Source organism: Lagopus muta, chromosome 5 (assembly GCF_023343835.1).
Source record: "Lagopus muta isolate bLagMut1 chromosome 5, bLagMut1 primary, whole genome shotgun sequence".
NCBI classification, from domain to species: domain Eukaryota; kingdom Metazoa; phylum Chordata; class Aves; order Galliformes; family Phasianidae; genus Lagopus; species Lagopus muta.
The window spans coordinates 53,379,425-53,399,949 of record NC_064437.1 but is presented as its reverse complement, the minus strand read 5'-3'; the positions used below and the strand labels follow the sequence as shown (position 1 = coordinate 53,399,949).

At 44.0% G+C, this 20,525-nt stretch overlaps 1 protein-coding gene across 13 annotated transcripts in view; it reads left to right on the top strand.

Annotated features, from left to right (window-relative positions):
- The window catches only part of BTRC (beta-transducin repeat containing E3 ubiquitin protein ligase), a 107,366-nt gene that overhangs the window by 12,695 nt on the left and 74,146 nt on the right, over positions 1-20,525 (top strand). For 4 of the 13 annotated variants that reach the window (XM_048944808.1, XM_048944809.1, XM_048944805.1 and 1 more), the window contains exons 2-3: positions 3,156-3,224; positions 14,085-14,192. The exons of 5 other annotated variants lie outside the window; for them this stretch is intronic. In XM_048944808.1, the coding sequence (XP_048800765.1) occupies positions 3,156-3,224; positions 14,085-14,192 (177 nt within the window). The remainder of the gene's footprint in view (positions 1-3,155; positions 3,225-14,084; positions 14,193-20,525) is intronic. 4 more of the 13 variants (XM_048944807.1, XM_048944812.1, XM_048944811.1 and 1 more) reach the window with 2 other exon arrangements.

Below are 20,525 nucleotides of genomic sequence, written 5' to 3'. Positions count from 1 at the left end.
CCAAAAATGAGTAGGTCTTGTTGGGCAATTGTGGTGTTGATAGAACTGCCTTGAATGGGTCGTAACCACGGAAGGCTGTACAGTTGACTGATAAAACAGCACAACTTTCCAGCAAGGTAGTTGTCAGCATTCCAGATCTTGTAGAGGCTGGGAGAAGAGGAGGGGCAGGTTTGTGATTTCTTTCTTTTTTTTTGTATTGACTGATAACATGTGGGTTTCTGTTGTGTCATTCACAGTTGTAGTGTGAATGTGTCTGCTGTCACTGGGGTACAGAAATTTGGAAAGCTTTAACCAGGTGTACTTATTTGTTTGTGCCAAAGAGGACATGCCTGGGTCGTTCACAGCGTGCCTGTAGAAAGGCCACAGAAGTTCAAAATTTGGGAGGCTGGTTGTAAAATGAAGTTTAGCCAATGAGGAGAGCGTTTGAATTAAGTGCTGATAAATCAACTCCAGAGATTTTAATGAGGTTACACTTTTCCCTCAGTAATTGCACTGGGTGTGAATGAGGCTCACTTGGGCATGTGTCCCTCTTCAGTGGAGCAGGCAGCAGCATACAGCAGTGACACACCTTGCACTACTGACTGCTTCTCTTCTGTATAGTTCCTTTTCTGGATGAGGATAAGCTTATCAAATGTAGAGAAGACATGCTGCAGTGAGGGGGTTTGCAGGCATGGCAGTGGGCCTTAGTTTCTCCTGTTTGTGTATTTAACTGGCCAGTGTTGAAAAACGGAGTTTACAATTAGTGCTCATCTGCTGAAAGGCCTGATTACTCTTATTGCTAATGCTCAGGCACTAAGGTTGGAAGGAGCCGGTGTTAGCAGTTGTATAAATGCAGTGCTATCTTTGTTGTTGCAGGCACTTCTGCATGCGAGTAATCCTGTTAATGGCAAAAGATTTGTTAATTTACTTGGGTGTTTACAGGGCTGGGATCTTCAAATTAAATGGTTTAAATCATTCTTAAATCAATTACTCAAACTACTCCAGGCTGATGGGCTTTACAGACGTTAAGCAGCCTGCCAGTCCTAAGAGAAAGCTTTGCTGTTATCCTCTAATTTCCAGGCTAGGTGTCTGAAGTGGGGGAAGAAGAAAGGCGATTTTCCCCAGATACATGGGGTGAACCTGAGCAGGTCTCAGGCTGGTGTTTGGGTCTCTTTACTCCTGACACTGGGATTTAACCAAAAGCTTTTTATTTCTGCTTGTTTATGAAGGTTTTTTTTTTTCCTTTAACTCCTTCCAAATAGGGGGTACCATGCTGTGCAACTTTCACAGAGCGACTGGAGCACTTGAGCCAGATGTGAAGCATGGCTTTCTGTAGGGGTCTTGCTAGATATGTCACACATTAGTTTCTTCCATTTTCAAAGCACATAGAAATGTCAGCAGCTCCTCCCAGCAAACCTGTGAGGTGGGTTGAATAAGTGTTGTCCTCATTTTACAGCAGTAGAGAGACTAACCACCCATGAAGTCGGTGTTGAACTAAGGATTAGGATGCTTCTAGCTGTGCTAGAGGTCCCCTAAAACATGCTTTGTTGATGTGTTAGGCACTGGAAGCCCACTCAGCGGGTGAGTGCCATAACCAGGATGTACTTGACTCTAATTTATCAGCTCAGTGGTGGTTACTGAAATTCAGCTTTAACTCAGATTCCTGGCTGGGACACCAGGGCATAATCTTCCTACTGTTTTGAAAGATATAGGAGAATTTAAATTTGAACTGGAGAGAAGCAAATCGAAGTGCTTTTTGAGGTCTATATCCGGACTTTTCTTGGAAGGCAAGATTTTAGTATGTTCCAATTCGCGTTTTTATTTCAAACTCCCAGGCTGAACAGCTTCCTGCCCATAGCTGTGAATGTTCAGCATTCAGGTCACATGTTTTTCCTCTCTAACAATTCTTATTTTCAGTGTTTGTGGACACAGTTTGTGCAAACTAAATATATTGTATGGACGCAAGGGTGGGTGGAGTTTAAATCATCTTGAATAGATCTGTCCTGAAAATGAGAGATGTTTGCAGCTTTCTAGAAGGAGCAACGGGGGCACACATCTGTTGGTTTGGAGGAGAACTACCATGAATTAAGAAAAGGGATTGTGAAATAATTGCCAAGAGTAAGAAAGATGGGGGATTTGTTGTCTGAGCATCTCCTGCCTGGTCCTGTTGCTCAGATATGATTTTAATTTCTAAGCATCCCCCTTTTTTTTTTGGTTGGGGTGGGGGATAGGCACAGCTGAATCTGCTTAGTTTTGTGAGTATTGAGACTCTTTGAGCATTATGTCAGGGAATATTATGCTAGGGAAAGCTTAATTTGGTGTTTGTTTTTTTTTTTTTTAAGTTGTAAATTATGCTTTTTGTTTTGTACTTCCAGAGCAATTGGGTGTCTTGCTTTGGTCTCAACCTGATAATGCGTAGAATCAATAAACGGGGGAAGAAGTTACGTTTGTCCATCAGTTTGAATCATAATTGCTGACAGCATGTGAGTGTAGTTTCCTGATAGTCCATGCTGAGGCTGCACCTTTCAGAGCTGCCCCATCATCTCCACATTGTCCACTGTTGTGTCTGACCGTGTTGAGGGTAGTGGCACTAAGGACACTCTCACAGCCTGACTGCTGTTTCCATACCATGGAACACTGGAACAGGCTGCCCAGGGAGGTGGTGGAGTCTCCTTCTCTGGAGATGTTCAAGACCTGCCTGGATGCCTACCTGTGCGACCTGCTGTAGGGAACCTGCTTTGGCAGGGGGGTTGGACTCGATGATCTCTGGAGGTCCCTTCCAACCCCTACAATTCTGTGATGTGGTGTTATGAAGTGGCCAAAGCATTAATGATGTCTGGTAGGTGCTAATACTACATCCACAACAGGTTGTGCTTATCCAGGTGCATTTCTGGGGGAATTCAAAAGAAATACCTGTATATACTGAGCTGGAATGTAAAATGGTGGAAATGGTTTAAAAATAAGTAAATAGATAAATAACGTAGTGGTGAATTTGCTAGGAAAGTGTTGCTAAAGCAGCTGTTACCTGAGGCAGCAAACAAGAGGTAACATGGGAACCAAACTGTCATATGTGGCTTTAGAAAATCTGCGTTGTTTAAAATGCTCCAGAATTTAGTTGTAGGTTAGCTAGGTCCTGGTGTAAAAGGAGGTCTCTCTTTATGTCTATTCTCTCCTAGCCCCGAATACACATGCCAAAAGATGGATTCCAACTTATATCTTCTGGATACCAAGCATGGCTAAAGCAGGTTGGACTGTATTATTGTTATTCATCTCATGTGAGGGACTGTGTTGGACACCTGTGCTTGTCTCATTAGTGAAGTACATAAATGAGGGTATAATGAAGTTACGGTGCCATGTTAGCTGATACCCTTCATAGCCATCACTGTTTTGTGTTTGTGCATGCTGTGTTTGTATAACATTTCCTCACCGGTCTCATGAACGCGCACCTCCTGTAAATAAGAGTTCAAAAAGCAGCCACCTGAAAGCAAAAAGGGTCACAGTTGGAAAAGAAATCTGCAGCAACAGCTCAAATTACAGAATTAAAATGGGCCTTCAAACACAAAGCTGCATGGCGGTGGTGCTGGTAATAATGGGGAGGCCAATGGGTTAAAACACGAGAGGATTGCATCCAGCACCATTCAGATCTGCCTGGCTGGAACAAGCACGGACACTGGCTCACATCACATACCAATTGTGCTGTTTGACACAGTCTGACACTGTGGGGACTCCCTGCTCGGGAGCGGCCCAGCTCTATATTGCTCTGCTGTTATTAAAGGCCAGCCTTTAGATGTCTCAGCAGTCTGCCGCGAGCGATTGCTGTCAGCTTTTTCACTTCTGTGAGTGAAAAATCCCCCTTCAGAAAAAAAAGAGCTTAATTTACAAATTGCTTGTATCAATCTCTCCATCATGTGTGGATCTTCACAAGAGAAGCTGGCGTCCTTTGGAACACACGGCTTAAAGTTGCTGGTGTAGTAGAAAGCCAGAATGGTTGTGTCGTTATGGCAACAACAACGGGAAATATGAAAACCGCACAGAGAAGCTGCATCCTGTTGTCGTGGCAACTGGAGTTGTGGAAATGATGAAAAGTGGCGGTGAAAGGATCTATGGTGCTGTGAGCCCAGCAGAGACAAAGAGACAAGTCACCTGTGTGGGGCGGGAGAGGATTAGGAACAACAGCAGCATTAAGCCTTAAAGCACAAGAGTTTCATTGCAGGTGCTAACAGGATGGCTTCGGCTCTCTCCAGCCTTCTCTCCTCCAAGTACTATCGGTAACTTGTTTGTGCAAGTTGCTTGCTGCCCTCAGCTTATGTTGACTTCTGGGAAGCTGAGACGAGCTGGAGCGCTTACAGAAGGTTGGGCGTTGAATCCCATGCTGTGTTTGCAAACCATTGCTTTGGCTGAGAGATGCACCACGAAGGTGAAGTGGTTTGGAGCTTCCCTGTGCCTGGAAGTCCCACACTGCTGAAGGTCAGCTGGGACGCTGCAGCCAATGCCTTCCTGATTTCAGCTTTGCTGAGCTGGAGGCACAGCGTCTCGGAGGGATCCCAGTTCTGCAATTAATGTCTCTCAGAACTCAAGTTTGTTGACCTATGGGGCATAGCGTCAGTCCTTCTTATGTGGCAGGCTGAGAGAACAATAGAGAGAAGATTGTGTGCTCTTCTGATTTTTAATTCAAAGGCAAACAGACCTGCATCAGTTCTTACTATGTTTGTTACCAGTGCTCTCTCTGATGCAGGTGGAAAATAGGCATTTTTGCCTCCGAAAAATGCTCAGGGAAAAACAAACAAAACAACAACAAAACAAAATGCTCAGAGATCTTCACATTAGACAGTCTGAAATAATAAAAGAACTTACACGTTCCTTATACTTCTCTGTGTAGCTGCTTTCCTTTTGATTTTGTGTTTACTGTTATTGGTTCTAAAGCCTTTAACTTATATATCCTTACTCCTCCTTGATCCAGCAGAAGTTATAAACCTGAGCTCGTGTCACGAGCAGATGCTGTCTTGGAAATAGCTCTGCTATTCTAATTTCAGTGCTGTGATTTCGCTGCAGGAAGTGTATGGGTAAGGGAGTTGGTACAAAGCATGGCAATTCTTGATCAAAAGGAGGAGCTCTGATAAGCTTAGAATTTTTGAGGTCAGAATGATTTGATTTAGGAGGTGCATCCAAAGGCCCTACCTGTAAGAGTCTTAAAAGCGTGTCTTGGAAAGAAAACCACTTTGGTTTATTTAAAAGCAGTAATCTACATATGCATGCAGATGGAATGGTGTCTATGCATCAGACTTATCCCTTCTGGTGTCTGTTTGTGTTTTTAACAGGATTCTAACGTAATGATTTTTTTTTTTTTTCCTCTGCATAGCTGAGTATTGATCTGCTGCCTGGCTTATACAGAATACGAGAAGTATCCCAATAACACAGTGTATTAATGTGAGCTAAAAGCAGCTTGTGTTACAGATGAGGTGGAGGAAGATGGAGTTCTGCAAGACTGGACATGTACTATAAATATCCATAAAACTGACAATTTTATCTAAAAACAGTGCTGGCTGGATTTGCGTATTCTCAGCCTGCTTAAATAGGAGATAATAGTTGAACACTACCTGAGCATGGGTCGCCCACACTGATGTTGTTACCCTCTGCCCTTTCAAGGCAGCTTTTTCTATTTAACATTGCTGTGCTGCAGTGCAGAGCTGCGTTGTGCTCACATGTGGGCTGGAGGAAGCACAGTACCGGCGGCCAGCAATGTGTGTTGCTTTAAGAAAGGGGTTTTAAGGAAAGCTCTTTTTACTCCAGCAGTTTGCTGCGAGTTTATCCCTTACAAAAAGGTGAACACCTGCAGTTATTTTGTTCAGCCTTGAGCTTCATTTCATCCTGTCTTCAAACGGCAGCGCTGTGCTGCTGGCAGCCCGTAACATCCCATCACAGATGCTGACCCTGTGAAGACAAGCTGCAATTGACTTCTGAGGGGAGGGGGGATTTTTGTCTGGGACTCGATCAATAAGACATGACAATCCAATTCTATATTATATTGATGCCTTCTGTGGTTTAAGCTAAAGTATGAAATTGGGCAAATTAGGCTCTTAATTAGCTGAAACACTTACAAAACATTATTTTGATTACATAAACGAGGAATTTTAAAGCATCATTTTAAGTGGCTTGTGAAAGAGAATCCCTTCCCTCATACACTGTTGTGAGCAAGTACGTATCACCCAAGATACATAATATAATGCGTTCATCTGAGACTTTCTGCTTCCCGATGTCTTTTGGAGTAGAATTTTTAGAGCCAAGTTATGAACCTATAAATGTGTTTTATGCTGGAAATTCTTGGTGCTGCCTTTGCTGGACTGGGACCTGCAAAGGCCGCTATGGTCAAACAGGGCACCTAAGATATTAACAGCCTGTGTTTCAGTCAAGTCAGCTGGGAAACCAGGACCAGGCTGGAAACAGGATTACTGCATTAGAACTGCACTTCCCCAGTTTAAAAACATGCAATGGCTGGAAATATTTTCTTTTAGTAGTTCTGTCATTTGGTGTCTCCTCTGTAACTTCAAAGGTGTGTATTCTGGTTCTGATGGTTCCGTGTGCTGTTTATGATTCAGACAGTAATCCCTCGGATGGGAAGTAGGAGCACGTTTGCATTCTGCAGTTCCTAATTAATGTTTGGCATTCTGATAGTACTTTGGGAGTGCCAAGCGCCGCGCAGACAGGAGCGTTTTGGGGAGAAGCGGTAATGTGATGTGTGCATAACTTAGCTGTAATTGTCAGAGATTTTAAAGAATTATGCAAAGCCACGGGTGGAGGAAAAATCTATCAAACTCCCATTTCTCCATCTCTCCACCAGCATAGGATTCTTCTCCGCGTGTTTTGAGGGGGAACTACAGACCTGGCTGATGGAAGTGTCCCAAGCTGGGAGGGCTTCCACTCAATCTTAAAGTTGGCTTGGGGAATTTTTTTTCTTTTTAACCTCGCAGGTGTTCAGGTTCAGTGCTGGTTAAGCAGTTGGTGTTGTGGCTCTTTCTGCTTTTTGTCACAAAGGCAGTGATTTGCTGTCACTGTCTTCTGCTCAACTCCCTGCTGTATGTTTGTGTTTCAGAGCCAGAGCACCCAGGTCTGTGGCACGTCTCAAGTGGGCAGGCATGGAGCTGAGGGGCCCTGTTACTCGTTACCCAAGCTCATGCAGCGAACATGGTCCAAGAATTGGGTTTTCGAGTTTGCTGAACCTCAGGCTGTCTTATCCTCTCCCGTGTCTTGTGGCATAGCGTGACTTTAAATTGTTAGAAATGGTGACAAAGTCAGGTTTTGGATGTGATGTTGCCTAACAGCAACTTTTTCTACTCTAAACTAGACCAAGAGCATCTCCATCGTCAGCTTTTGGAGAGCTGTTAAACTTAGGCCTTGCTGGGATTGGTTTCAGTGCATTTGGGTAGGTCTCGCTTTTAAGAACGCGCTTGTTGCTCAAAGAAGCACACGCAAGTCCCTACCTGTTCCACTCCACCAAGAAGGGTATGGCATCTGATTCAAAGCTTTGCAGGTGCACTAGTTTATATATGTATCAACTCTGTGGATTAAAGAGCTGTAATTATGAAAACATCAGTATTGTCTGGTTCAGATATGATCTACGTGAATTCCCTCCAGCACTTGGCAGCTGAGGATCTCGCACACCTCCTAGCTGGGAAGCAAGCTCCTCTCTGGGGCAAGTAAGTTCTGCTGCTCTTGAATCCCAGAATCCCTCAACAAAACCAGTAACTGCTCCTTGGGGAAAACATTTCTTCACAAACATTTTCCTAAAAGCCCTGATTTGATCCTCCCAGATCCTGTTCAGGTAAGAAGATATTTGGACGATCTGAATATGTAAACTCCCATATATTTGATATTTAAGAGTAGTTAGTGAACTGGAATCTCTTGTAAAAAGTTACTGTAAGCGAGGGAGTTAGCAGAAAATTAGAGGAGAGTTTGCATAATATGCACGTTCAGGGAAAGTTACTGCACAATTATATGAGAAGTGGGAGGCTAAAGGCAAAGGGATCCTTCCCAGTGCTGTGAGCTGCTTGTGCACTGCAGAGCTTGCAGAATGCACTGAGCCCAGAGCCACAGTGAGTGGGGAAACCTCCGCACTGAATTCAGGGGTGTGTGCAGGTGTGAGCCTGGTACCTGAGGTGTTTGGGGCATGGGAAGAATGCTATGCTTGAGCCGTGCCAGTGTGCTTCACCATTTGATTTGTGACATCTCCTTGTTCTAAAGAGCGATCCTGCAGTGTTCCAGGAGCACATCTTCAGTCTTCTGAAAGTGAGGAATTGGGTTAGTGGAGTGCTTCAAGGTCCTGTAAATGGCTCAGTGGCTTATTACAACAATACAGGAACACAAGCCACTTCGGATGGTCCTTGTACGTATTTGTGGAAATGTGACCAAAGTATTTGAGCGTGGCAGAAGCTGAGAAATTGTTGGAAGCCGTGGTTGTGACAGCAAACACGCGTTGCCCAACACAGGTGTGGTGCAGCATCTTCCAGCTGGAAGTGCTGGGGGGCTCATGGAGGCGTGGGCTGTGCTAAAAGGGGTTCTGCAGTTCCCTTTGTTTTATAACTTCATCTTACTATGGAAAAACCACCATGAAGGCAGTGACAAAGGCAGTCAGAACTATCTCATGTGCAGGGAATGGGGACCTGGGGTGTGAGGTGTGTGAACTTTGTTTTTGGCAGCTGTTTTTGGCTTAATCAAGGCTCACAGCTTTTCATGTCTTTTTCTTATTTTCAACTGGAAAAAAAAATACAAAAAGAACTTTATCCAAAAGTTATAAAAGTATTAATTTGCTCTGAGCCATGCTGGTCTCTTTGGTAAGTTCATAATTAGAATCACAGAATCATAGAGTTAGGCAGGAATTATTTTTTTTAAATGGGTCTTTTTGTCTCTCAGGTATATAACTGCTGCACAACTGGTGAATCTGTATTCATATGTTGAGGGGGTTTAAAGGCATATTATTTACACAACTCACTGAAATGGCTCCTCTGGAAGCCGGGTGGCTCTGTCGTGTAATTACGTATTTACTGTGCCTTGTATCCACTGTTTGGATAGGGGGAAGAAAGAAAAAAAACAAAGACCCAGAGAAATCTACTAAAATAAAATAAAAGGTTTTTTTTTTTTTTTTTTTTTTTTTTTTTTGAAGTTGTATCATAGAACTTAGCCCATAGGATCAAGTGCCAATCAAGCTAAAAAATAGGATGTGTTTGGCAGACTTTGAAAGTATGCAAATGGCACTGGGAGGTGCTTTTTTTTCCCTTTTTTTCTATCTATATCATGTGTTTAATTGAACTAATACCTGTCTGAATGGCAGAGGGGAAATGTACAGGGTCCCATAAGTGAGAGGTTGAAAAGCGGAGCAAAGCAATGAGCCAAAATGACTTTTTAGCAAGAAGCACATTCCTGGGGTTAGATTTCATGACACCTGCATTTGTAATGTAAATAGCAGCCCCCTGCTCTGATACGTTTCATACAATGTGTTGCATTCTGTGGTGACAGGAATAGTGCCTGCTGGCACAACGTGGAAGTGATGTGTTGTATTTTTGGCTTTGGCTTAGTTAAATATGTGGCCAAAAAAAAACATACTAAGAGGAGCTGAGTGGGAGTGAGGAGTCTGGGGCTTGCTTCTGCTTTCTGCAGGACATTTGAACTAATTGTGGCTGTTAAGAATCCTCCTAACATCTGGGCGTGATGTGATGAAGCGTGGTATGGGATCAGCATTCCTAAGGAGTGCTTCCTGCGTTTGGGTCTTGGAGAGCATGAGGAAACAGTGTTCTGAGAGCCTTTTGAGGAGAACTGTACCTCACAGCCATCCTGTGTTGCACTTCTCCAGTGATGGAAATAAGAAACAGGGAAAGACCTGTCTCCTCATATCAAGCCAAGGGCTGGATTAGTATGGAGTGTTTGTTTTATTGCTGCGGACCAGTAGAATTTCTACTTCTTCGCCTTTTGTCCCAGTTCTAGTAATAAGTACTTGTTTCTCTCTGTGCCATGTTATGCAGTTCCCTCATTGTGATCAGTGGGGCCAACCTGCAAAAGCCCCATTTCTCTCAGTTTTTAAACCATTCATCTTGTCAGCGTGTTGTATTCTACTTGTGTTCCTTCATGGAAATGTGTGAACAGGGTCTGAATTACCATCTCCTAAGAGAAGCAGAAATAGTATTGGTTTTTCTTCAGAGTTGAACACTGGATGCTGTGCTAGAAGGGGAGTAATTCTGAGCTAGGAAAGGACTGAGATAGGTGTGGCTAGCAGCTGAAATGAGCATTGGGTACAGATGCTGAAAAAATCAGCAATTAGGGAAAAAAATGATTTCCTTTCTGGCTTTGCCACTGACTAGTTAAGAAGTGCACAAATGTTTGTTATGTTGGCTGTAAAGCAAAGGAGTTGTGGGTATGTGAAATGCATTGTGAGTGCAGAGTTCAGCAGTGCATAGTAGTTTGTTGCCCTTCGGCATGTGGAAAAGGTACGTGCTTAAAAGACATTCATGCTGTGCTACTCTCTAATTAAGATCTCCAAAGTGTTTATAAAGAAAATATCCTTAAACCAGTGTTCCATTCTTGTTGCTGAGTTTAGCGCGGTGCGTTTGTGCTTTCACACCTCCTGTGTGCTGTGGTGGTTAATTGCAGTGGTCCGAGGGTTTTGGTTTTTCCCCGTGCAGAAGCACTGTTGTACAGGGGAAGGTGATGCATTTCTGACCTGTAACATAATTTACTAAAACTCTGTTAGTTACCTGTAGTATATTGTATTTGCGAAAGACCAGAAGAGAGCAAATTTGATAAAGAACAGTCTGAAATTGTAGCATGTAATCTTGTAATGCAATAGGGAATAAACGAAGTAACCAACTCTTGGTGCTGGCAAAAGTCTCACCATCGAATGGGGGCTGAGATTTGTCTTTAGGACGTGAAATAATTGGAATAGAAAGTAGACTATTAGTGGCAAACCATCCGATGTAGTAAAAAATGTTCTCGCAGTATAGTTACAAGAGTAGTTGAATAGGTTAAAATACGGCTTCCCTTCAATGCAGGGTTGCTGCCCACTCAGCTCAGCCTATTTTAATTCAAAGTGCAGCAAGCCTGTGTTAATCACAAGCAGAGCAGCTGCTCCAACCTCCACCAGCAGCCGGATGCTGAACTAGCCTGAAACTCTGCTCTCTGCATTTCTGTAGTGGGAAAACATTTCAGAGGTCAAGGAATGGGACTAAAAAAAACAGTGAGGAAAAAGGAACCGTGGATTTTTGTCAATTAGTTCCCCATCTAATGCCACTTAATGCCTTTTAAAGATGCTTAGCTTTTATCAAGAATCAGCTTTGCCCCTCTGCGCTGGGGTGGTGCACCCTGCCCGGCGTTGGGTGGTCAGCATCAGCATCCCAGTGCCTTGCTGCGGGCCGGCCTCTGTGCTCCGAGTCTTTATTTTGAAGACTCAATGGGCACAGAGTCGAGTTCAGGAGAGGATTTTGTCAGGCAGCATTCAGGCAGGGCCGGTCCCTTGTTTGTGGAGCTGACGGCACAGCGGTGAGCGTCCCTCCGTGCTGGGCGGATGGGGACAGAGGCTGCTGAGATTTCCTGAGATCAGGCTGTAAATGAAGTTGTTCTGTTGGGTCACTCATCTGATTTACACACAAGCTGTTTCTCCTGAAGCACCTGGGGCCTTTTGTTCATGCTTGTGAATAAGCCTCTTTCAGTCACCAGCAGTAATTTAGAGTCTCTGCTTCCTTCAATAGGTAACAGCAAGTACAGCAGTGACATTTTCCCCCACTGCGTGTGCAACTTCGCTCTTCTTTTTAACCTGGGTAGCAGAGTTGTATCGCTCATACAGACTTTGTTGTAGACCGGAGCAGATTGAGAAGTCATCTGAGGTGTTGGTAATTATTTACTGCGTGCTTCCCAGCTCTGCAATAATGCTGAGCGGTGGGAGTGCATGGGTGAGCAACAATACCCTCTGCAGGTGCAGGGACAATGGGCCTTCAGTATTTTCTTTTGTTACCCTGGCAATTGGAGTGGAAGGCATTACCTCGTAAGTGCCCAATCTGCTGCTCACAGTGACTCCATCTCACTTTAGTCACGTCTCATGGAAACTTGGGGGCAAGGCAGTCTAGCATTGCTGCTAACACAGATGTCCTCTTTTTTGCTGCCTCTCTTGCTGTGCTTTGCTCACTACAAATATTTAAAGGAAGCTCCTTCATTCGGCCAACCTACTTCAGTGACAGTCAGCTCTTCTTCGTCATGTGGCAAAATGTTGAGTGAGCACAGGGAATGGGGCAGCCTGGGAGGAAGGAATAAGTGGTTGGGGTGAGACACTGATAAACCTTTATGCACAAACCGGATGAAACCCCAGATTTATTCTTATCTTTTGAATCCTATGATGCATAATGGTAAATATAAGATGCTCACCTACTGAATTTGCTTTGCATCATCAGGGATACCATGTTGTAGTTGATCCCTTTTTGTTGCCACGATGTTTTTGGAGAGCACTGATGACCGATGTAAATACATGAAGAAATTGGTGAAAACAGTAAATGTCTGCTTCATTTCATTTATTCATTCACTTTCAAAACTGATCATCGCAACAGCTGTAATATCAGGAGTGATGCACATTACATTGCACAGAGAAAATTGCTGGCCTTTGGAAGGTTTTGTATGTGGGAGTGCATGTTTTCTGGGAGGCTGGGATGGCAGAGAAGGAGCATGGCTTGGGTGCTTGCTACAGTACTGTCTGCTTTTTGCTTTTTGTCTTCAGGGAGGGCATTATCTTGTGAGGTGAAATGCCATAAAGCACTCAAGTTCTTGAGTTTCAGTATCTTTGTGAAGAGGTTTTGAAAAAGAAAACGAGATGGAGAATTTATTTTAAGGTCCCATAAACTTGTAGAAAGCACGTTTGTATAGGTTGTGCTCCCCAGTGGTCTTTCAATACTATTTCTGGAACAGCAGCATAAATTGCAATAAAGTGCACTGAAGAATGTGGTGACAGGGTTAATTTCTCTGTGGCTGTCTGCACAGTGCCAAATTCTGTATGTTGGTGATCACTGTTCTGCTCAATCCAAGGTGGGTTGCACTGCTCCTACATAGTAAACTAGTGCAAGCTTTTCTAGACCTCTTCAGAGCAAGAAATGGTTGCTCAAAAGGCAGCTGTCATTTCATACCCATTCCAGCTGCCCTTCCCACTCAGATTTCCTCCCCTCCCCCTTAAAAAAAAAAAAAAAAAGGGCAGGAGGGTTGCAAAAAAGAAGGGTGCAAGGGTCTGAAACGTCCAGCATCTAATCTGTCACATCCTATAGATTTCATAGCTGGCTGCCCATTTAAAATAGACTTGCTTTTTTTTTTTTCCTTCCTTAAGAGTAATTAGACAAATACAGCAATGCTTGTGGCATCCAAAACTGTGTGGCTGGTAAAGGCGTTAGCTATCATAATGTGTCCTGAAATTCAATAGCAGTGATTTTAAATGAACAAGCAGTTGCCTGTATTTTGGTGAGCGCTGGCTTTAACTATACAAAATGGCTAGCATTTTCCTTGACTGGCTGCTTTGGCTCCTTTTTTTTGTATTTGTGCTTTGACAAACAGAGCCTCTTTGTGGTAATAGCAGTATTTTATTTAATGACTAACGAGGCAAGCAGAAACACGGAACTCTTATACAGTATCACCAAGTTCCTGTTCACCTTGGCTTGCAGGTTCCTCCTTCTAAACCCAAACATATGAATCCTTTCTTTCCCTGCCGGCGTTTCATTTAAAATTGTTGATTCCTTTTCAGCATCCCTTGTGTTTTGTTGTGCCTGGAATGTGGCTGTGGATGGGGAAGAGGTCTGATTAATTGGAAAGGAACTTTTTATTAGCAGAAAAGCTCTCGTGTTAGCGTTAGAGAAATGATCAAAAATTACTTTCCTGGTCCGTAGTACTTTTTTTTTTTTTCTTGCTATTCTGCCATTGTAAAGCTTCTCTGAAGGGAGTCTCATCAGCAGTTTGTGTTCTCTTAAAGATGTCTCAGTCTTTAAGGCTCGTTTCAGTTGTGTTGATGCCGTTTGGCTACGCCTTGAAAGTTCCTGTAATCTGTGCCATCCTGTCTCATACGGTCCCATCTCATAGTTGTCCTTTCTCTGCAGTGCTCTATGCCCAGATCTCTGTGGCTGGGCTGCTCCAGCCTGGCGGACAGCATGCCCTCGCTGCGATGCCTGTATAACCCAGGGACTGGCGCACTCCCAGCTTTCCAGGTACTTTCCGTCTCTCCGCTCTTCTTTCCTCTCCACCCATGTCTGTGTGCATCTGCTTCTTTTCTTTGTTTGCTTTACTTCCATTTGCTCTGCTTCATGCCGTATGCCTTTCCTGTGCCATTCAGAACTCCTCCAGTATTTAAACCCACCTTGTGTAGATGCAGGGCGGCTCACTACTGGGGCATTTCCATCGCTTCGGTTTAACTTAATTATTTTGCCTGAATTGGCTCGGTACCATCAGCATTTCCATCAGCTTTTAGTTGTGTCCAAAATATACCACTCAATTCTGTTTTGCAAACGGTATCCATTGTACAGTCTCCAATCCTAGAATCGAATCACCGAGGTTGGAAAAGGCCCCCAGGATTGTTAAGTCCAACAGTGATTTCCTTCATGTCTAAATTTTCCGTGTGCCATTTGGAGGACTGAGGGGGGTGGGTTCATTGCCACGCTGCTGGCTGATGCCTGCCTTTGCTTACTTCACGTTTGGTAGAGGTAGTGCAGATGCTTTGACTTTAGAAAATTACTGTACAAGTAAGTTGTCAGTCAGATGGCAGATCAAGGTGCCTGGTTTTCTTTGGCTTCTGAGTTAGTGAGGTTCAAGCTTTTCTCTGTCATCAGACAGCTTTCTGTGGAACAGAATTTGTTCAGGTGTTTTAGATGGCCAGTGAAGCTTATGGAATTCAGCCACTCTCCTGTGGGGAGAGAGTGAGGCAGCTGCTAGGCTGGTGGCTAGAAACCTAACCAGAGCTCTCAGGATCATTGCAAGCGTTTAATGATGGCATGTGGGTATAAACCAGGGAGGAGCCGGGCTGGGCTGCAGAGATGTTCTGTCTGTTGTATATTCTGTCTGAGATGGTTCTGTGTGAACTGCAGTGAGTGAGGGACTAGAGAAGTAATTTTGCAGAGCGTGCTCATGGTAGCATAAAGGTTTGTTTCAAGGCTTATGCTGCAGGATTTATTGTCCTAACCAGTGGCAGAGAGTTTTATTCACCAGCATCTTGCAATACCAGACAACGAGCAGACCAGAATCTTTCTGAAAACTTCAGAATCGTCTTGATGGATGTTTATCTGCCTCTAAAGGATTGCATGCAGAGATTATTTCGCATTTGGCTTCCTGCTCCCAGGACTAGGAGAGTGCTGTGGAAATAATCGTCTCAGTCTCAGGGGAGGCTTAAGTGTCTTGCATCATTTTGCTGCAACTCTTTTTGCTGAGCCAGCAGCAGCACTGCTGGACTCTGGAAGGTGTCCTGCCAGCCCTCCTTTGCTGAAGCAAGCTTTTAGCAGAGCTTTCTGTGGGGGAGGGGGAAGAAGACTTTGTATTAGTCTAAGAGGACTCTGGAGACAACAGGCAGAATTTAGAATCCTACTTCTAATCCTGATTTGCATAATTTGACTAAATCGGATGGGCCTCATTTTTGGGCTTTCTGCTGCTGTATAAATCTCTGATCTCTTTAAGCTCAGGTTTCAGAGAACCTTGGCAGTATATTGAAAACAATCTATAAACTCAGATTGTGACTTTCTTTCTACTTGAATTACTTTTGATTACTCACAATAAGCATATATTCAAAAGGGAAAGGGAAGCTCAAGATGTTACTGATGGATATGAACAGTAACTTTTCTGCTCATACAGCACGTTCTTGGTATTTGGGATCAGATGAGTCAGCAGCTGAACCGTGCACCATGTAGTGCCTTCTTGGAAGTGCAGGAGGGCTCTTGGCATTCACATTCCTGCCGATTTGGTGAGACATTTCCATGGATATTTAGTGACTATGGGAATTGGGGAGGCCTGCCCCACTTGCTGTCAGAAGAGGTACACTGGTCGTCTTTGTAGCGCTCTGACTAAACGTTGAGGAACTCATTTAGTGCCAGTTGAGAAACTAAATGCCAGCAACAGCTTCTGCAGCAATGAGTCACCCGTTCTTCAGCCTGTTTTTCCATGGGCTTTGATTCCCATTAACTTGCATGGTCTGAGGAGAGCTCCCCAGTGGGAGGATTGGCTTCAGCATTTTCAAGTGTGGTGGTCTACATGGGAGTGGTTGGAAGGCTGCTTGAAACTGCGAGGTTGGAATATCTCATCATTTCTTCATGTCTGTTTTAGTATTGAATCTGCAGGAAAGCATTAAAGGCTTTTCTTGTAGCCCAGCAATTTTTCTCGTATTATTTTATTTTTTCCCTAGCAAGCTCGTAGTAACTGGAGAAGCATATCAATGTTCTTTGCTTGTGGCAAAAGAGAAGGTGCCATCTGGAAGGCCACTTAGTCACTGCTGAATTTGTCTGGTTATTTACATGCTTACCTTCAGATGCTCAGACAGCAATGTGGAAACAGGCTCTTTTTGAATAGCTCAGTTGAAGCCCTGCTGACTCCTCATGGGAAACATTGGCAGATAGTCGATCTAGAGATGATTCTGTTAATACATCAGATAACTTCATTTTTCTTCTTTGTGTGTTTTTATTATTGGAGACACTTGTGTGAAAACAGGATCTTCTGGTTGCTCAGCTCTGTTTGTCAATCGTCTCGCAATGGGAAAGGTTTTAAGGCTAAATCCAGCAATGAGGGATTAAGGAGCTAGAAACAGTTTTTGTTTTTTTAACATCTTTTATCTCGAAAGGCTTTGCAACTGATAGTCTAACTGAATTTCATAGAGATCATGGTGAAAGGAGGCAGCAAATTGGAACATGAACTCCTAAAGGCTGTTTTAGAAAAGGGCCAGACATTTCATTTTCAGTGTTGTGGGCGCCAAATTTTACTGCAGAGCAACTGAAAACTAGGTTGCAAGTAGATTCCTCTAATACAAATAAACTTGTGTAGAATGTATTTTCTCCTAGAAATTCATGTTTTTGAAGTTTCCAGATGTGCCAACTGGTACTGGTTTTCATGACAGTTTTATTTGAAGGTGATTACTTTCCCTTTTTGCAATAGTTGCCATGCATGCTCGCAGGGCTCAGTTTATGTTGCCTTTAATAGTCGCAGTTCTTTGAAAATTCTGATTTATAATTACATCCATCAGCTACGCCAAGAGAGTGACTGCATTAAGCCTTCCAGGTTTGCAGAAGATCATAATATCTCTTTGAGTTTATTTCTGTAGGCTGTTGTATGGATGAAGACACTTAAGGAGCAATTTTAAATTCTTGTCAAAGGTTATGCATTGGGGTAATCACAGGAAAGAGTCTCTTTCTTACTTCTTACCCAACTGACACCCCTTACAAGTATTGGTTCCAGTGTAGATGGTAAACTTTATGGGACAAGAGTAATGTGTTACTGAATTGATCACAAATAACTGCATCCAGCTTGGTTTTGCAGAAGTGAAGCGTCCTCCTTGTTGGCAGAAAGCTCTGTCCTGGTTGAGGAAGGAAGGCATGGGCACCCCATGCTGGTCACATTGATGTAAGCAGGAACACACCTGAGGTTCTGCAGTACCAGCGTGATTTTACCATAAGAGTTGATGTCTTGTTGCTGAGAATCATGGAGTCCATCATTAAGGCTGAAAAAGGGCAGTAAGATCATCCAGTCCAGCCATCCACCCACCCCACCATGCCAACCAAACCACGTCCCTCAGAGGTTCTCTAACACCTCCTGGGATGGAGGCTTCCTTGGCAGCCCGTTGCAGAGCCTGACCACTCGTTCTGGGCAGGTTTTTTACCTAATATCCAACCTGAAATATGCAGTAAGTGTGAAGAGCAGTACATTATTTATGGTTTTCCTGGATATTTAAGGCAAGGTCTTGAGGTGGGCAAGCTGTGTATAGGTGGAAATGTGTTCACGTGAAATGCATTTGAAGGAAGTGGTTTGGCTTTGGAGAAGACTTCTGTTGGTAGGCGTAGGTGGGGAGGGAGACAGCTGTCCAGCCTGCAGCCCCCAGCGCAGAGAAGCGAGGTCCTTTGGCCCAGCCTGCGTCCAGCTCCCCCAGAGGCTGTGTGGAACGTGCCTGGGGGCTGTTTGCAGGGAGCCCCTACAACTGACTCCTAATTCTGGTGGCTGATAGCTGGAGCAGCTGGCTGTGGAACCCCCGGCTGGTGGCAGCTCGCCCCTGTTTATGGACGTAGTTAGGTGGCCCCCAACTGTTTACAAGACAGCAGAGGTGAGGCCTTTGATTGACAAGTCAGAAATGCATTAGATCATTCCCTCTGCCAGTCTCTGGTTCATGCTGTTAAAAATGTCAGCCTCTCCAAGTTTGAATGGCAGCCCGAGGGCCTCCGAAGCTTTTTGTTTTCTGAGATGGAAACACAAATTGGATGTGTGCCTGAGCGCTTCATCCTGGGCTGTAATTTCATCTTTTAGCTAAGAACCACAAGGTACATGAGCAAAGCACCCTGTAAACAATAACACCGGGGAAAAAAATAAACAAGGTCGTGTTTCTGGTACGTTGATCCACCGGTGTCCTGACCTCTATCACGTTGAACATCTCCACTCTGATTGCTGTTCCCTTTGGCATTACAATGAGAGGAGAGAGACTGACACAGAGGCAGAGATTTAAAGTTGCAGTGTTGTTGCACATTCCTCGTATTGGCTATGAAATATTGAACTGCCACAATGTGACACCTGGGTTTTTAAGCAAAGTTTCTCGTTGCGGGGCATCGGTTTCTCGTGTTTTTCCTCATCGCCTGGCAGGAGCAATTATAAAGGCATGAGAGCAGGGAAGGGAAGGAGCAGAAGTGTAGCCAAACGAATACATTGATTTTTATTGATTGATTGATTGATTACACTGGACTTCATCCCGTGCTGAGCAGGGGGATGAGCTCAGGGCATGCTGTGGCTGAGCAGCCCTGCTCTGTGCCCTGCAGCGAGGGTCTCATGGAGCACAGTGCAGCAGGATCCCTCGCTCACTGTGTTCATTAGGCTCATCGCTTTGAAAAATGGACCCAAACTGCTGCCTGGCCCCACCTTTACCCCCTCCCTCGTTGGAAGCAGGGTGCTGAGAGCTGCTTTGACAAACAGCATATGCAGCACCGCGTTGAAGGCATACAGGTATTTTTAAAGCGAGCTCCAGCTCCTAAGGATTGCGAACATCTGCTTGGAGGTATTGTAGAGCTGCACAATGCACTAATTGAATTACTCTTTTCTGGAGTTGCAGACTGCACTAATTGAATTAGAACCAGCCTGTGTGTGTGTGCGTGCGAGCAAACGCGTATCACCGCGCATGCGTGTGAGGCCGGGCCGGGAGCCGCGGGGCGGCGATGGTGCGGGCTGTGCTGCCCCCTGCTGGCCAGGCCCGGCGCTGCGCCGCGCGGCACGGGGGCTCGGCGTCTCCTTACTTCATGCTTTTTTCTCTTTATTGTCACTTTTCCTCTTCTTCCCTTCATACAATTTCAACCAGATTATTTATTTGTCCATAAAATTTAATCCATTTCCATGCAGCTTTTTGTCTCCTTGGTACATCCTTCTCACAAACTATATGAGAGATAAGCTGGTATTTATTTTGCTCTAACAGTTGCTCCCTAGATTTTGTTACTTTTCAGAGAGACAAAAATAATTTACTAGAATGCTGTGCAAACTAGGTAGAGCTTAAATCGTGCTTGTCAAAATGCTTAAACAACACTGTGTGATGTGCATGGTTCTTTACTACATCTGTATACTTGTCCTGTGTCTGGAGATGTGAAACAAGGCTTCTCATTACTGCTGAGAACCAGCAAAGTGCTGCCATGCACAGAACTTGGGCATTTCCAGTTGCACCAAAATTTAGCTAACTCCCTTTAAGGGGAATAACAGATAACTATTTTACACATTTTAAAAAACGTGTGTTACTTCTGGAGAATTCCCAACCAATTTTGTTTGGTTTTGATTTGTTTAGGTTTGTAGTTGATTCTCTTTAGCGTTCATTTGTGTGTTCATATACACTTATATCTATGTATACATATATAAGTATGTGTGTGTACATATATAAGTGAAATAGTCGGGTCATCAGCCTGCTTGGATCCCTTCCCAAATGGTCATACTGCTTCTAGTAGACGTTGCCCCTGAAATACCTGAGTAACTCATTGGTCATTCCCAAATACTTGGGGTTCACGTTTTGCTCTCAAATGTAATTTGGCACCACTGTAGGACTTCCTAAAATGTGTCTGCATAGGGAATGATCAACCTTCAGTCTTTTCTGTGCCATCTACAAAAAAGAAAAAAGCTTGTGATTTATTCCCTCTCAAAATATAACCTTATATCCAGCAAACAAAGGAAGCAACTCTTCATTCAGCCAATAAAGCTGCATACATTTTTTGTCTTTCAGCAATATGCTTTGCGCTTCTATGGCGTCTTCAGAGTAATAAACTGTGCAGCAACCTTTTGATGTAGGTAATAACATTTGACCTTGCAACAGAGTATGTTTCCTTGTTGAAATGAGG